We start from the raw sequence: 17,686 nt of genomic DNA on the forward strand, positions 1-17,686 counted from the left end.
ATATTCATTTTCAATATCAACTGTTTGATTTTTTTGTGAAAATCAGATTTTCTATCCATGTCTAGGATTTTTCCTTGAGAGAGAAAAGAGGGGGGAGGGTACAATTTATTTTACAAAATTCAATCCATTCGAGTATTTTTCCCTCTTTGCAATTCACTGTACCGTAAACTTGATAAAATTAGAATTTTATATTTAAAACCAGCTCAAATTTTGGCTTTCGGTTTTTTTTTCAATATTTTATTTTACTTATTATTCCCTAAGAAGATATACCTGGTGTTGGTATTAAAGTCAGTGAATTAATGCTAAACAAAATTTATTTATATTCAAATCATTTATCAAGTCAAAACTATTAATTACCAAAATTCAAAACAAATGAAGACGCGACCACTTCAATTACTTATTCAACAAAGATATCAACGCATATAAACTCCTTTAATACAAAGAAAATGACTTCCATTAATATTTGCAATTATCTGCAAAATCTGCAAGTTTGCAATTATCTGGCATGTCTTCATCACCAAGCTTCCGAGTAGTTGACCTCGTTACCCTTCCTCTCACAGGGGGTTGGACTTTCCCTGGCTTTTCAGATTTGGTCTCAGGCAAACGACCAGCCGAAGAAGCCGAAGTTCCTGGAAACCAAATATTTGAAGTTCGACATTATAAAATACTATTTTTTTTTTTTTTTTTTTTCATTCTGAGTCTCCCAAAGATGGAATGAAGCAAAAAAAAAAGGTTTAAAGATAAACAATACAAACTTTGATGCTCTCAATACCCTGAAATACTGTAAAAAATATACGTAACTTACGAATTAACTTACGTAACGAACTTCTATATTCGTATGTTTTTATTGCGAATATGATGGGATTCAACCCTCGTCGATACCTCGCTCTTTACACAAAAACTTAAATTTTGTCCCAATTCCTTCAGAATGACCTCTGAATCACAAAGGCCGTAGAATAAATAGTTGAAATTACTAAAAACACTTTAGCGTAAAGAGTGAGGTATAGCGAGGAGGTAAACCCCTCATATGGGTAATAGTTTTTGTTCGTTTTAAATTTTAATCCTGCTCCTTACTTTCAGTAGAAAAAACTTTTCATATTTATTTTTTTAGTGTTTTGTTCAAATAATGCTAGAAAATCCTGCGCCCCCTTCATTGAAATTCTCTTCCCCCATGAGAAGTTTCTCCATGGAACTATCATCCCATGTAACCCCCCCTCAACTCTCCCCCTAAACCAAACAAATCCCCCTGGAAACTTCCGTACACTTCCCAGTAACCATTACTATATGTAAACACAGGTCAAAGTTTGTAACTTGCAGCCCCTCCCACGGGGACTGCGGGCGAGTAAGACATAGTTATTAGGTTTTTCGACTATTGTGAATAAAATGGCCATCTCAGAATTTTTATCCGATGACTTTGGGGAAAAAATGAGCGTGGAAGGGGGCCTAGGTACCCTCCAATTTTTTTGGTCACTTAAAAAGAGCACTAGAAATTTTAATTTCCGTTAGAATGAGCCCTCTTGCGACATTCTAGGACCACTCAGTCGATACGATCACCCCTGGGAAAAAAAAACAAAAAAAACAAAGAAACACGCATCCGTGATCTGTCTTCTGGCAAAAAATGCGAAATTCAACATTTTTGTAGATAGGAGCCTGAAACTTCTACAGGAAGGTTCTCTGATACGCTGAATCTGATGGTGTGATTTTCGTCAAGATTGTATGACTTTCAGGGGGTGTTTCCCCCTATTTTCTAAAATGAGGCAAATTTTCTTAAGACTAATATTGATGAAACTTATATATTTAAATTCAGCTTTAAATTACGATTCTTTTCATGTAACTATTGGTGTTAAAATTCCATTTTTTAGAATTTCGGTTACTATTGAGCCGGGTCGCTCTTTACTACAGTTCGTTACCACGAACTGTTTGATTAAGAATATAATTGATTAGATTAGAATAAAAAGTCCTCTTAAAAAGAATTTGCGTCTCAAAATCAGGCTTTTATATGTTTCTATATTGAAATATAACTCTAAACATTAAGTTTTCTTTATTGATTTACAATACATAGAAACTTTATAGTAATGTGTCTGAAAATATTAAAAGTTAATATTTTTTTACCTATTTTGTAGAAAACTTGATTTGGAAAAGAATGAACTGAAATTGCAAAATCTATGTTTAATTGCACTGAGAACAAAAGGGTGTAACTCATTCTTCTACTGAAATGAGCAAGAAAGTGAGGAACTCCATTGGTGCACCTTAATCTACTGGTGGCACTTGCCGAGGCCAGTGGGGACTACTCTCCTACCAGTACCTCCTACTCGTATGACTTCACGCTCCATATCCTCAACTGAAGCCTTATGGAATGAAAGTTTCGAGAATATTTTGAATTTAAAAGATGAAGTAGAATTACAAAACCTACACATCGCCTCACTCTAACCAAAAGGATATACCTCATACTTCAAAGAAATTGAGTTAAAAGTAAAGGATTCCATTAGTGCATCTTTGTCGACTGTTTGCATTTGCTGAACGAAAAAAGTAAAGTGCCTCTAGATCAAAGATCACCAAATAATATTCTACATCATATATATATAAAATGAAAACTCGTTATACAGCTAAATATACATAATATACATTATATATATATATATATATATATATATATATATATATATATATATATATATATATATATATATATATATATATATATATATATATATATATATATATATATATATATATATATATATCATGAACAGAAAACTGATCAAGTATCCATCATGAAATCTTATCTTAATAATAAAAAAAACTTTGAAAGTATAAGATATGCACTTTCCATTTATACAGAGCAATATGCACCGGCAATAAATATTAGAAAACAATTTTCCAGCAAAATACACATTTAATAGAGTGAATATAAAATGTAAAACCTAAATATCTTATGCTAGAGGTTATAGACACACACCTCTTAGAATTAGCTACAATTAGGGCTGGTAGAACATAGATAGTGGTTACAAATCTAAAGATTTCGAAAATGATTGTTGTTCAGTCTGCACCCTTCTCCTCCTCCTGTACCCCAATCCCTGTGGCCCTGGCAACATCTATGGTCTTTGTTTCTTTTTCAGAAGCACTAAAGTCAAATAAGTGCTATAGACACACTCTTCCAGCTAAAACTATTAGTTCATTCAATTCTTCTAAGCCCCCCTTCCCGCCCCTGCATACTGGATACATTCAATCCTGGCTCCCCGAGCTGGAATAGCATAGTTTACAGATCTAAAGGTTTCAAAAGTGGTTGTTTTTCAGTCTGCAGTGTTCTCGCCCCCCTCCTCCGAATCCTGGCTACATTGTAGTTTCATACAACGCATTCTTCCATCTTAAACTATTTATTCAGTCTGAACCCTGTTCAGCCTCCCCCGGGCCCTGAACCCTGGCTAAATTCAATCCAGGCCCCTTGGGCGGGTAGAGCATAGTTTGCAAATATAAATGTTTCAAAAATGGCTGTAAATCAGTCTGAACCCTTCTCTCTTCCCCCACCCTCCGATCCCTGAATCCTGGCCATACTCATGGTCTTTAGCAGTTTAATACAAGCACATTAAATCAAAAAGAGCCATTTACGTATTCTTCCAGCTAAATTTAATTATCAGTCTGTATGCCTCTCATCCCCCCCCCTTCCCAGAATTCTGGCTACATTCATGGTTTATAGTAGTTTTATTCAAGCACTAAAATCAAATAAGTGTTATTTTCATATTCTTCCGGCTAAAATTAGTTGTCAGTCTGGACGCCTCTTATCCCCCCCTCCCACGATCTCAGAATTCTGGCTACATTCATGGTTTATAGTAGTTTTATACAAGCACTAAAATCAAATAAGGACTATTTACGTATTCTTCCGGCTGAAATTAGTTGTCGGTCTGCACGCTTCTCATTCCCCCCCCCCCCCCGGGTCCGAGAATTCTGGCTACATTCATGGTTTATAGCAGTTTTATTCAAGCACTAAAATCAAATAAGTGCTATTTACACATTCTTCCCCCTCCCAGCCACCGAATACTGGATACCTTCAATTCTGGCTGGCTACATTCATGGTTTATAGTAGTTTTTTAAAAGCACTAAAATCAAAAAAGTGCATTAGGAACTTACCAGGAACAGTTTCTAGTCTCATTGACGGAGGATTTTTCCTTGGCGAGTTGACTTTACCTAAGGGTATACGTGGTACTTCAGTCTCTGCAGTTTTTCCTTCTACTGCATTATTATTTGTTGGTGCCGGCTTGCTAGGAACAATATCTTCTTCGATTTTTATATTTTTGACACTTTGGTCTGTTTTTACTATTGGCTTTTCCACAGCCTTTTTCTCTTCTATAGGAGTTACTTTTTTGGAGGTGGATTGCATCTCAGCAACACTTTCTCTTCCTGATTCTTCTCTCGATTCCTCCTGTATTCCTCCTGTATATGTCTTTAAGGATACGACTTTTTCTGGTTGACCAACTTCGATATAGTACTTATTTCTAAAACGATAAGGTAAGTTTTGACGAAATACAGGAAATAGGTAATTAAACGAGCTGGATTATACAAAAACTGGGTATTTAAGAAAGACACATGAAGGCAATCGAAGGATTAAAGTTGCATAAGCTAATGATTTCTCTCTGATTTGAGAACTGTTTCAGTTTCTTCGTTCAGTTGTGATTTCTAGGGTGAGTCCTTTTTATTCACATTTATGAAAGTAAACCCCAAACCAGGTTTAACCTTGTAACATTTTGATGTTAAGATTGTGGTAGATTGATGATAATTTTGGCTATTAGTAGCCTATTACTGTTTCTGATTCACCTTTTTTAACATTCTAAATGTTGTTTGATGATTCTTGACGAGTATTCTAAAGGAAAAGTACCGCTTTCTATAAGCCTCATTTGATATTGCATTATATTTAAGACGGAAACGCGTTTTGGATATGAAAAGGGTGGAAATAATTTCGTACTAAGTTCTGTGGATGCTGATCGTACTGGTATAATTGTTATCCAGGTATAGATTCATTGTTGTCAAACAAATAAATCAAACAAATTCATTGTTGTCAAACAAATATATGGGTATAAATACTGGTGTAGCTAATGTAATTCTCATTAAATCTTTATTTTGATTAAAACTATAATTTCTAAATATAGACATGAGTAAAATGAAAATTTAAAAATATATAAGCAACAGATAAAACTTTTATTAATAAACGGTTTTGATCAAACAGTTCGTGGTAACGAACTGTAGTAAGGAGCGACCCGGCTCAATAGTAACCAAAACTCTAAAAAATGGAATTTTGATACCAATACCTACATCAAAAGAATCGCATTTTAATGCTGATTTTAAATATATAAGTTTCATCAAGTTTAGTCTTACCCATCAAAAGTTACGAGCCTGAGAAAATTTGCGTTATTTTAGAAAATAGGGGGAAACGCCCCCTAGAAGTCATAGAGTCTTGACGAAAATCACACCATCAGATTCAGCGTATCAGAGAACCCTACTGTAGAAGTTTCAAGCTCCTATCTACAAAAATGTGGAATTTTGTATTTTTTGCCAGAAGGCAGATCACGGATGCGTGTTTATTTGTTTTTTTTTTTTTTTTTTTTTTTTTTTTTTTTTTTTTTTTTTCCCAGGGGTGATCGTATCGACCCAGTTGTCCTAGAATGTTGCAAGAGGGCTCATTCTAACGGAAATGAAAAGTTCTAGTGCCCTTTTTAAGTGACCAAAAATTGGAGGGCACCTAGGCCCCCTCCCACGCTAATTATTTTACCAAAGTCAACGGATCAAAATTCTGAGATAGCCATTTTATTCAACGTAGTCGAAAAACCTTATAACTATGTCTTTGGGGACGACTTACTCCCCCACAGTCCCCGTGGGAGGGGCAACAAGTTACAAACTTTGACCAGTGCTTACATATAGTAATGGTTATTGGGAAGTGTACAGGCGTTTTCAGGAGGATTTTTTTTGGTTGGGGGAGGGGTTGAGAAGAGGGGGATATTCTGGGGGAACTTTTCATCGATATTTTGTCATGGGTGAAGAAAATCTCCATGAAGGGAGCGCAGGATTTACTAGCATTATTTAAAAAAAAAACAATGAAAAAATAAATATGAAAAAGTTCTTTCAGCTGGAAGTAAGGAGCAGCATTAAAACTTAAAACAAACAGAAATTATTACCCATTTGAGGGGCTCACCTCCTCCTAATACCTCTCTCTTTACGCTAAAGTATTTTTAGTAATTTCAACTATTTATTCTACGGCTTTTGTGATTCTGGGGTCATTCTTAATGAATTGGGACAAAATTTAAGCTTTAGTGTAAAGAGCGAGGATCTGACAAGGGGGCGAACCCCCTCATATATGTAATAAAAATATGAGAATACAAAAGTTCTTTACGTAAGCTAATTTATAAGTTACGTAGATCTTTTACTAATAAAAATATTCGTAAAAAATTAAAAATTCTAGTTGCCTTTTTAATTAACCGAAAAATTGGAGGGCAACTAGGCTTCCTCCCCCGCTCTTTTTTTCTCAAAATCATTCGATCAAAATTATGAGAAAACCATTTAGCCAAAAAAAAAATGCAAATTTTGTTTTAATTATTCCTCTGCGGAGAGCCAAAATCAAAACATGCATTGATTCAAAAACGTCCAGAAATTAAATAAAAAAAACAAGTTTTTTTAACTAAAAGTAAGGAGCGACATTAAAACTTAAAACGACCAGAAATTACTTCGTATATGAAAGAGGCTGCTTCCTCATCAACGCCTCGCTCTTTACGCTAAAGTTTGACTCTTTCTCTCAATTCTTCTTTTTAAAACAGTAAAAAACTTTAGCGTAAAGAGCGGGGCGTTGATGAGGAAGCAGCCTCTTTCATATATGAAGTAATTTCTGGTCGTTTTAAGTTTTAATGTCGCTCCTTACTTTTAGTTAAAAAAACTTGTTTTTTTTATTTAATCAAAATAATAAATCAAGTTTAGTAAAAGATAGAGTATTTCTAGATGTAAAACTGAAAATTTTTGTTTATTTTATAGTTTATTATATCACTGCCTTGGTTAAAAGCTTTACCTTTAATTAATATATGTGTGTACTTGTTTAAACCTTTACATGTAAAGGCAGGGGGAGGGGGGCTAAAAGATAATTTAAATATAGATGTATTTATATTTATCCTCTATTAAACATGATAACCGAATAGGGCATACATATGATAACTATTTATAAATATTACTTTACTATAATGAAAAAGAAATCACCAATGCAACAGCACAAACACATAAATAAACATACAACATAAAAAAATACATATAAACAAAAAAGAAAGACAGAAGGAGAAAGGAAGACTGTTTTCCTACTTTAGTAATTAATACAGATCAGTACTTGAAAGAGGCCTCATCCATCCAATTACATAGGTCCAACAACATAGCCATACACACTCAACCACAAAGAATAATCCATAGACAGGCAGTCGTGTCGTAAGTAAGTATAAGGCGTCATTTACCAAATATTAAAAAACAATAAAAAAGACAAATAATTCAGAGGCGACAACCCAACACAAGGGCTCATCAGGAGAATACACACTTGCCTATAGGGTTTCAGCACTTTAACTATGACAAAGTGATAATTGCTATGACCAGAGGCGGTTTTAGAGGAGGGACTGACGCGGCACTTGCCCCGGGTGCAGAAATTTTAAGGGCACAAAATTTAATACAAACAATCCAATGGTCTTAAATGTTTTGCAATTTTTGAAATTTTATTTACGTTAAGATAATCTAGAGGGCGTAGTTAATAAATGAAAAAAATAAAAAATAATTAATTGATAACAATTAAGATACTTTATAACAAATAAATAATTAAAATAATAAACGAGGACAATATAGTTTATTCTGTCACTGCATTGGTTAAAAGTCTTACCTTTTATTAATATATTTGCGTATTTGCTTTACCTATATTTGTCAAGACAGGGGGAGGAGGGCTAAAAGATAATTTAAATATAGATGTATTTATATTTATCCTCTACTAGACATGATAACCGAATAGGTCATACATATAATAACTATTAATATATATTACCGGCAGTTAAGGGCACTTGCCCCGGGCGCAAATTTTAGGGGTATAAATTTCAAATAAACAATGTAATGGTTATAACCAATTTGCAGTTTTATTTTATTTGCATTAAAATAATGTAGAGGAGGCAGTTAATAAATGAAAAAACGAAATATTTAATTTTTACAAATAATAAATTAAAAATACTTAAAGCATAAATTATTAAGTTATTGATAAATTAAAACTAATTTTGTTAATAAATTAAAATTTTATTGAAATTTGGCCTGAAAATTTTATGGGAGATAGGGGGAGGGGGGTTCAATTCGTATTTTCCCCAGGCAAAAGAGAAGCGAGAACCACCAGTGACTATGACAATATGATAACTATGATCATATGCATGTGAATAGACCAAATATACGGTAGCTGGACAGATCATACATATGATCATGTGAGCACCCTGAAAAATTTAAGACTCATTGACAATGAGATTTTACTAATATCGAAGGTTAACTAGTACTAAGTGTCGCCAATTAGCATTTTTCGCGGAGTTTTTTACCCAATCACAAAATCGTATAAAAAATCTGATTGGCTCAAATTAGCGCTAGATAAATTTTCGGTATTAGTATAACCTTATTCTTGAAAAGTATTTAGTGCATTGCATTATACACAATTTGACTTCCACAGCATATTGCAAATTATTTGAAAATATTTTACTCCCATATTTATCAACAAAATGTTATGCTGGGGACCATTAGTTGAGTCTTAGAAGTGGTGCATGGGTTCAAAATGCACACGCAATACTTTTAGAGATATTGGAACACTCTCATAACGTTAAAAAACAAATATTTGTGTGCGGAGTTAATATTTAAAAAGCGTTTGATAGTATGCATTATAACCACGCTTTTGAATTAAAATGGAATAGTTTGGGCATCAAGTCATGGCTAATTGTAGAAAAAGCCAAGACAGATAGTCCAATTGAGTGAGAAGAAACCTGGCATCAACCCCCCCCCCCCCTACCTTATTAGGAATAACCCATTAATAAGCCAGTGTTTGACAGGTTGGTATGGTAACTCATATGTAAGAATTTTTTAGGGAGGGTGACTTTCAAACCGAATTTCTTTACGTCGTAGAGTAAAACAAAGGTCAGTTCTTAGCTTCGTCTTATTTAATAACGCAATTAGTAGAGCCGCACGGTACCTACCCCCAATGTGATTGACGGTGTCGACATTAGTCACTTGTCGTATGCTGATGATTTTTTGTTATTTTCGAATAATTTAATATCGATGCAAAATGCATTCAATATATTACATTCACATCTATTGGAGATAAGATTAGAGATTAAACCAACTAAAACAGAATTTCTAGTGGCAAACAATAATAGCGATTTCCAGCATCATTCAATTAGGGTTGGATCACTGAATACTTTTACTAATGATTCCATTAAACACTCTGGGTTGTCTTTTGGCCCAACAGCTAAAGCTACGCGGGAATTGGTGTTATCGTCTGTATTGAGAAATCTAGGAAAACTTATGGCCTGCCCGTCAGGGTGAAAGGTCGTTCTGATAAATAAACACTAGCTATAATTTATATTTCAATGTGTGCACCTCATCCATACTTGAGGTTTTTAAGTAAAAGTGATGAAAAGCGTATCCGCGAGTACTTTTTCCAGATGTAAATGTATTTTTCAAATCCCACTATGGTTCAAAAATATGTATGTTATCCAAAAATTCGGAATATTCGATATTACTGCTAAAAAATGGATCCACAATGCGATCAATTTCTTAGACAATCTAGAGAAAATAGAATAAGTTTTTCCCTTAATGTTCTTTTCTAATGGATAAATATTTTTGTCGCCATAGCTTTAATAAAACTGAGCTATCTATGCGTTATGTATTATGAGTATTCATGCCTTATGTTTTGTGAGTGTTTTTAGTGTTATCCACTATTGAGCTATCATATGGTATTTATAATATATAATCATTAGTAACTATGAGAATTATGAGCAACATGTTGTCGTCCTTTTCGTCAAAAGTGTAATTTTGTATTTTCAATGTTTCCTTTTCATTTATTTCCCATACTCCTCTGTGTATATCCATGTATGTATAGAGAGCATAAATCAATTACTATTATTATACATCAAGTCACAGGGGCTGCAAATGAAATTTTTACGTACATGAACTTGAAGCGACTGCCTATGCAAAACTACTAATAATATGAAGGAAAAAAAAAGACTAGAATAGACTAAAAAAGACTAGAATGCTCTAACAGGAACTGCTAGCTATTTTAACTAATGTACTTATTAAAAAAAACTCTAAAGGATACTAGCTCAGCACATCTAATTTTTCTATATGGGTCTGAATTATTAATAGAAGAAAATTTTAAAATTATAAAAATAAGAGAATTCTAAATAGAGCAAAGAAGAAACATTCCACAAACTAAATAATAAATAATAGAAATATAAAATTATAGAAATAAAAGAATTTTAAATAGAGCAAAGAACAAACATCCCACAAACTAAATGATAAATAATAAAATATAAAGTTATAAAAATAAGAGAATTTTAATAGAGCAAAGAAGAAACATTCCACAAACTATATAATAAAAATATGAAATTATAAAAAGAAAATTTTAATTAGAGCAAAGAAGAAACATCCCACAAACTAAATAATAAATAATCAAATTATAAAATTAAAAAAATAGGGGAATTTTAAATAGAGCAAAGAAGAAACATCCCACAAACCACCTAAGCCACGAAATAAATCACAAGGTCAATTCCCTTTGTATAAACAATTTTTTATACAACACTTGTACGAGCAGTACTCATGGACCAAACCATCTAGGAATGAATTAAGGGTGGACACGACAGTTCCGTCCCCACTAATCCTGAAATAACCATCCAAGCTGTAGGGGATATAGAAACTATGGCTTTGGTCACATCGCTTGTAAACAGGACTGCAATACCCATCTGGAGGTAAACGCACTTAGTATGACACTCAAAGGCAGCGTCCGATGGCGGGAATATTTGAGCTGTCGAGGCTATAAATGTACTCGGAAGTCATTAAGACAGGTAAAGAGGAGTGGGTCTTTATTGTATACGACGACAATAACTTTCTTACAAATAAAACACAAGTTTTCTTGCACAGAAGGATCGAACTTGGACCTTTCTATCTCTTTTACAAGCAAAGCAATCTGTTCTTTCTGTCCCTCTTTCTCGACACCATTAGTCACCACTCTTTTTCCTTTAGAGAATATAAACTGAACCATATCACAGCCCGAAGAAGCAACATAAAAAAAAGATTGGCCCTATATATTCACGAATTCAGATTAAAAAATCTCCGCTTTTCACGATTTGAGTTGTATCTAAGAAATAGCCTATAATGGTAGAGCAAAAGCGCAACAATGCCTATGTCGTTCGCGTCAACACATAAAATTTCGTTACCCCTCTTCAAAAAGTCCAATCTGTGTAACACAGCTCTAGCATCCACCCCTTTATGAGTGCAACTCAAACTCTGTTCAAAGTCTGTAAATGATCCACTTCTATGTTTTCATCCAGTCTTCAAAGCCTCCAGAGATGTAGAAATTTAAAATTGATTGAAGCACATGGACTAAGCCGTCGAAATCGTCAAATAAAAGTTAAATCAGTTTTGCCCTGTCCTTGGCTATCTTTAACAATAAGATTATTCCCCATAAGGGGAATAACAGTTATATTATTATACCTATTATATTATTATATATAATAGTTATAGCCCCATAATCAGTTATTGGGAAGTATAATCTATGGAAGTACTTTATTTCAAAGGTCATTTTGTTAAAATTACAAAAATTATGAAAAAACCATTGACCTTATTCGTAAATTGGAGAAGGTACATCTATCTAAGATCACTCTTCCACTGAAGGTCACTCTTGTTTCTCAGGCTCTTTAAAAGAAAAATAAATTTTTTACTGTGCATCTTAGTTTCCCATGCAAAGATGCAAATTCACTAGTTTAGCTTTCCAAGATTCTTTATAATTTCAAAAATAAAAAGGGTGAAATTGGTATTTTTCTCGGGATAAGTTCGGGATGTCCAAACAATTGGACAGTTTCACTCTGAGGTCACTTACGCTATAATCTAGTCCATTTAATATTCTTTAGGTCAATTTAGCTTTCACATGATTCAGAAAAAATTCTAACGAGGTCCCAGTTCAGAAGTCCCAGTTCATCAGTCTGTTAGGAAAACAAATTTTGGCTCAAGTTACTCTTACAAGCCTGAGCTCACTTAGAAAAAAATTAGTTTAGGCTGGCCCTCAAGACTCAAGCTGACTTCCAAGATAGCAAAAGAATCTTTCAAGACTTGCAAGAAGGGAGTTGGCCGAATCATTTATATTTTAAAACAAAACAATACTGTACTGATTCCTGAAAATATTCATTATTTTTTTCTCGGGATAAGCAATCAAACAATTGGATAGTTTCAGTCTGAGGTCACTTACGTTACAACCTAGTCCATTTCAATATTCTTTAGGTCAATTTAACATTCATATGATTCAGAAAAAATTCTAACAAGGCATCTATTTAATAGCCAATGATATCAGGGCTCCCCCTAATCTGCTTCGTTTCTACTTTTATTTCTCAGCTATAATTTTTTCCAGCATACTCATAGTTCAATACAAGTCGGTGATATACCGTGGCAAAAAAAAGCTGCGCAAGCTCCTCCTCCTCCCTCTCTGTCCAATATTTCGATCTTTACTCTATTCCCATCAAGTTCAAGTTTCTTTTAAATCCCTCCTTAAGACCTTTCCACCCTATTCCGGAACAACCTGCATTTAGTTTGGTACCATATCTTCTTTTATTTTAATGTTTCTTTTAATTATTTTTTTAATTTTTCTTTTAATTTATATATTCTAGCTTAAAATTTTATTATATTATTATTATATTTATTTTAGCTTAGTTTGACAAGTTTTCATCTTTTAGACTTTTTCATTAACTTTTTACAGTTAAATTTGTGACTTAAGAGTGATTATTCATTCTTACTTTTCTTTTTGTTATTTTTGTTTGCAATTTTGCCAGTTTTCATGTTTTCTTATGATACTTTCAACCCCAAAGTCCGAATTCGGCCCTTCGCGGGCTTGTGAAAGTGATTTTTAAGATAAATTTAAGGTAAATATTAAGATAATTATCTCCATAGAGCACAACCTAACCCTCCTAACATTTCTTTTAAAAAGAGTCCAAGACAGTAGGAGCATAATGCATTTGTTTTTTTGTTGTTGTTTTTTTCCAATTTTAGACCGCCTTCCTCACAAGAAAAGCCTTTTGACATTCATCATTTAAGTTTGGTTGTTAAGAGTCATACTAATGGCTACATATTTAACTAATCCTCCGAGTAGGTGAGCGTTCAATTCAATCCTAGACTCTATCCAAACTGTGAACTATTATAAACATTTTATATTTACTTATTATTTATATTTACTTATTTATAAACTATTATAAACATTGAGTCGAGACATGAATAGATGAAAGCGTAAATAAACAATTTTTCCATGGGAGGGCCATATTTTATTTTCACTTGGACTTAAAGCAAAGGGAAAAGCGAATCAGAGAAAGCTTTAGGAGGAGGGAAAAGAAAAATTACTATCAACACAATAAACAAAAAAAAGTTGTAAGATTAAATTAGACCTAAATTGAATAAAATTAAATAAAATCAATTGAAAAATATAAAATACCTGTATTCAATGACTTTGCTCTTGTAATGTTCTGCGATTGAAGCATTCTTCATGACTTTACTCTCAAGCTCCTTCTTTTGCATTTTAAGAAGCTCTAGCTCTTTTTCCATATTCTTCATACATCGCTCAAGTAGAATAACTTCAGTTTTCTAAAAAAAAGAAAAAAAAGTATAAATAAACAATAAAATACAATTTCAAAAATTTATATATATATATATATATATATATATATATATATATATATATATATATATATATATATATATATATATCAAACAGTTCGTGGTAACGAACTATAGTAAGGAGCGACACGGCTCAATAGTAACCAAAACTCTAAAAAAATTGAATTTTGATATCAATAGCTACATCAAAAGAATCGCATTTTAATGCTGATTTTAAATATATAAGTTTCATCAAGTTTAGTGTTACCCATCAAAAGTTACGAGCCTGAGAAAATTTGCCTTATTTAGGAAAATAGCGGGAAACACCCCCTAAGAGTCGGAGGATCTTAACGAAAATGATACCATCAGATTCAGTGTATCAGAGAACCCTACTGTAGAAGTTTCAAGCTCCAATCTACAAAAATGTGGAATTTTGTATTTTTTGCCAGAAGACAAATCACGGGTGCGTGTTTATTTGTTTGTTTTTTTTTGTTTTTTTTTCTTTTCCCCAGGGGTCATCGTATCGACCAAGTGGTCCTAGAATGTCGCAAGAGGGCTCATTCTAACGGATATGAAAAGTTCTAGTGCCCTTTTTAACTGACCAAAAAAATTGGAGGCCATCTAGGCCCCCTCCCACGCTCATTTTTTCCCAAAGTCAACGGATCAAAATTTTGAGATAGCCATTTTGTTCAGCATAGTCGAAAACCATAATAAGTATGTCTTTGGGGATGACTTACTCCCCCAAAATCCCTGGGGGAGAGGCTGCAAGTTACAAACTTTGACCAGTGTTTACATATAGTAATGGTTATTGGGAAGTGTACAGACGTTTTCAGGTGGAATTTATTTTTTTTGGGGGTGGGGCTGAGGAGAGGGGGCTATGTTGAAGGATCTTTCCTTGGAGGAATTGGTCATGGGGGAAGAAAAATTCAATGACAAGGGCGCAGGATTCTCTAGCATTACTATAAGAAAACAATGAAAAATAAACATGAAAACGTTTTTTTCAAATGAAAGGAAGAAGTAGCATTGAAACTTAAAACGAACAGAGATTATTACGCATTTGAGGGTTTCTAAAAATACTTTAGCATAAAGAGCGAGGTATTTAGGAGGAGATAAATACCATGCTCTTTATGCTAAAGTATTGTTAGTAATTTCAACTATTTTTTCTACGGGATTTCTGATTCAGGGGTCATTCTTAAAGAATTGGGTCAAAACTTAGGATTTAGTGTAAAGAGCGAGGTATTAACTTCATATACTCCGTATATGAAAGGGCTTTTCCTTCTCAACGCCCCGCTCTTTACGCTAAAGTTTGACTCTTTCTCTTAACTCTACATTTAAAAACAGTAAAAAAAAACTTTAGCGTAAAGAGCGGGGCGTTGAGAAGGAAAAGCCCCTTTCATATACGGAGTATACGGAGTACAGAAGCTCTTAATTGTTTTAAAAAGTAGAATTGTGGCAAAGAGTCAAACTTTAGCGTAAAGAGCGAGGGATTGCGGATGGGACAACTCATTTCATATACGGATTATTTTCTGTCCGTTTTAAGTTTTAATGTCGCTCCTTACTTTCAGCTAAAAAAATTAGATTTTTTTTATTTAATATATATACAAGTCTATCTATCATCCGTCCATAAGTCATTCCTAGGGCAGGGCTAAGGTAGATAGTCATAGAATTAAGGGATGAAAGATATAGTAACAAAAAAAAGAAAAAAAAATACCAGTGGCTATAACCATGTTTGGAAAGAACATTAAAGACAATTCCAAAACATTGATTTTAACTCAGAGTACATCCTATCGCTTGTGACCATAGCATAAAATTTGACTAGTTTAGAGCAATGGTCTCTTGCTTAATATTGGTCAGTTACTACATGACTGACTGAAAAAGAATTAAGGTGACAACATTTATTTCGACACCCCTGACTGTCGTCCAGCAAAAAGGACTCCCCTGTTTCCCTGATAAAAGCCTTTTTACTTCAGTTAAATTTTGTTTTAAAAAATAGCTTCACTAGCCTATCCCTTCTTTGGAAAGAACATTACAGATAATCTCAAAAGATTAACTTCGACACAGAATGTATCCCATCACTTCTAACTCAACTTCTTTGATTTTAAAAGATCAACAGATTTAGCTTAAAATTAGCTGTTATCAACAGTTACTGACTTAGTATTCGTCAATCATTGCACGCCTAGCTGAAAAGAATTTTGAAAGCAAAATAACACTATATATAATAACAGCAAACAATAACAGCAAACTAAAACTTTTGAAATAGGAAAAGAGCCTTTAATCACATTCTTTACCAAGTGCAATCATAAAATAGTCTAATATCTTCTTTTTTTCCACAGACGAAGCTATTACCCACGAAAACTAAAACTTTTGAAACTGGAAAAGTGCCTTTAATCACATTCTTTACCATGTGTAATCATAAAATAGTCTAATATCTTCTTTTTTTCCACAGATTTAGCTATTACCCTCGAAAACTAAAACTTTTGGAATAGGAAAAGAGGCTTTAATCACATTCTTTACCATGTGTAATCATAAAATAGTCTAATATCTTCATTTTTTCCACAGACATAGCTATTACCCTCGAAAACTAAAACTTTTGAAATAGGAAAAGAGCAATAATCACATTCTTTACCATGTGCAATCATAAAATAGTCTAATATCTTCATTTTTTCCACAGACATAGCTATTACCCTCGAAAACTAAAACTTTTGAAATAGGAAAAGAGCCTTTAATCACATTCTTTACCATGTGCAATCATAAAATAGTCTAATATCTTCATTTTTTCCACGGAAGTAGCTATTACCCCCGAAAACTAAAACTTTTGAAATAGGAAAAGAGACTTTAATCACATTCTTTACCATGTGCAATCATAAAATAGTCTAGTATCTTCATTTTTTCCACAGACACAGCTATTACCCTCGAAAACTAAAACTTTTGAAATAGGAAAAGAGCCTTTAATCACATTCTTTACCATGTGCAATCATAAAATAGTCTAATATCTTCTTTTTTTCCACAGACAGAGCTATTACCCCCGAAAACTAAAACTTTTAAAATAGGAAAAAAGCCTTTAGTCACATTCTTTACCATGTGTTATCATAAAATAGTCTAATATCTTCTTTTTTTTCCACAGACATAGCTATTACCCTCGAAAACTAAAACTTTTGAAATAGGAAAAGAGCCTTTAATCACATTCTTTACCATGTGTAATCATAAAATAGTCTAATATCTTCATTTTTTCCACAGACATAGCTATTACCCTCGGAAACTAAAACTTTTGAAATAGGAAAAGAGCCTTTAATCACATTCTTTACCATGTGCAATCAAAAAATAGTCAAATATCTTCATTTTTTCCACAGACATAGCTATTACCCTCGAAAACTAAAACTTTTGAAATAGGAAAAGAGCCTTTAATCACATTCTGTACCATGTGCAATCATAAAATAGTCTAATATCTTCATTTTTTCCACAGACATAGCTATTACCCTCGAAAACTAAAACTTTTGAAATAGGAAAAGAGCCTTTAATCACATTCTTTACCATGTGCAATCATAAAATAGTCTAATATCTTCATTTTTTCGGCAGACATAGCTATTACCCCCCGGAAACTAAAACTTTTGGAATAGGAAAAGAGGCTTTAATCACATTCTTTACCATGTGTAATCATAAAATAGTCTAATATCTTCATTTTTTCCACAGACATAGCTATTACCCTCGAAAACTAAAACTTTTGAAATAGGAAAAGAGCAAAAATCACATTCTTTACCATGTGCAATCATAAAATAGTCTAATATCTTCATTTTTTCCACAGACA

At 33.1% G+C, this 17,686-nt stretch overlaps 1 protein-coding gene across 1 annotated transcript; it reads right to left on the minus strand.

The window, feature by feature from the left end:
• Nucleotides 1-296: 296 nt before the first annotated feature.
• LOC136033320 (uncharacterized) lies at nucleotides 297-4,420 on the minus strand. Its single transcript, XM_065714114.1, has 2 exons — nucleotides 4,129-4,420; nucleotides 297-629 (listed from the first exon to the last, which is right to left on the minus strand). Exons 1-2 carry the CDS (start codon nucleotides 4,376-4,378, stop codon nucleotides 457-459), a joined length of 423 nt encoding a protein of 140 aa, XP_065570186.1. The 5' UTR covers nucleotides 4,379-4,420; the 3' UTR covers nucleotides 297-456.
• Between the last annotated feature and the right edge of the window lie 13,266 nt (nucleotides 4,421-17,686).

This window comes from Artemia franciscana, chromosome 11 (assembly GCF_032884065.1).
Source record: "Artemia franciscana chromosome 11, ASM3288406v1, whole genome shotgun sequence".
In the NCBI taxonomy this organism is placed as follows: Eukaryota; Metazoa; Arthropoda; class Branchiopoda; order Anostraca; family Artemiidae; genus Artemia; species Artemia franciscana.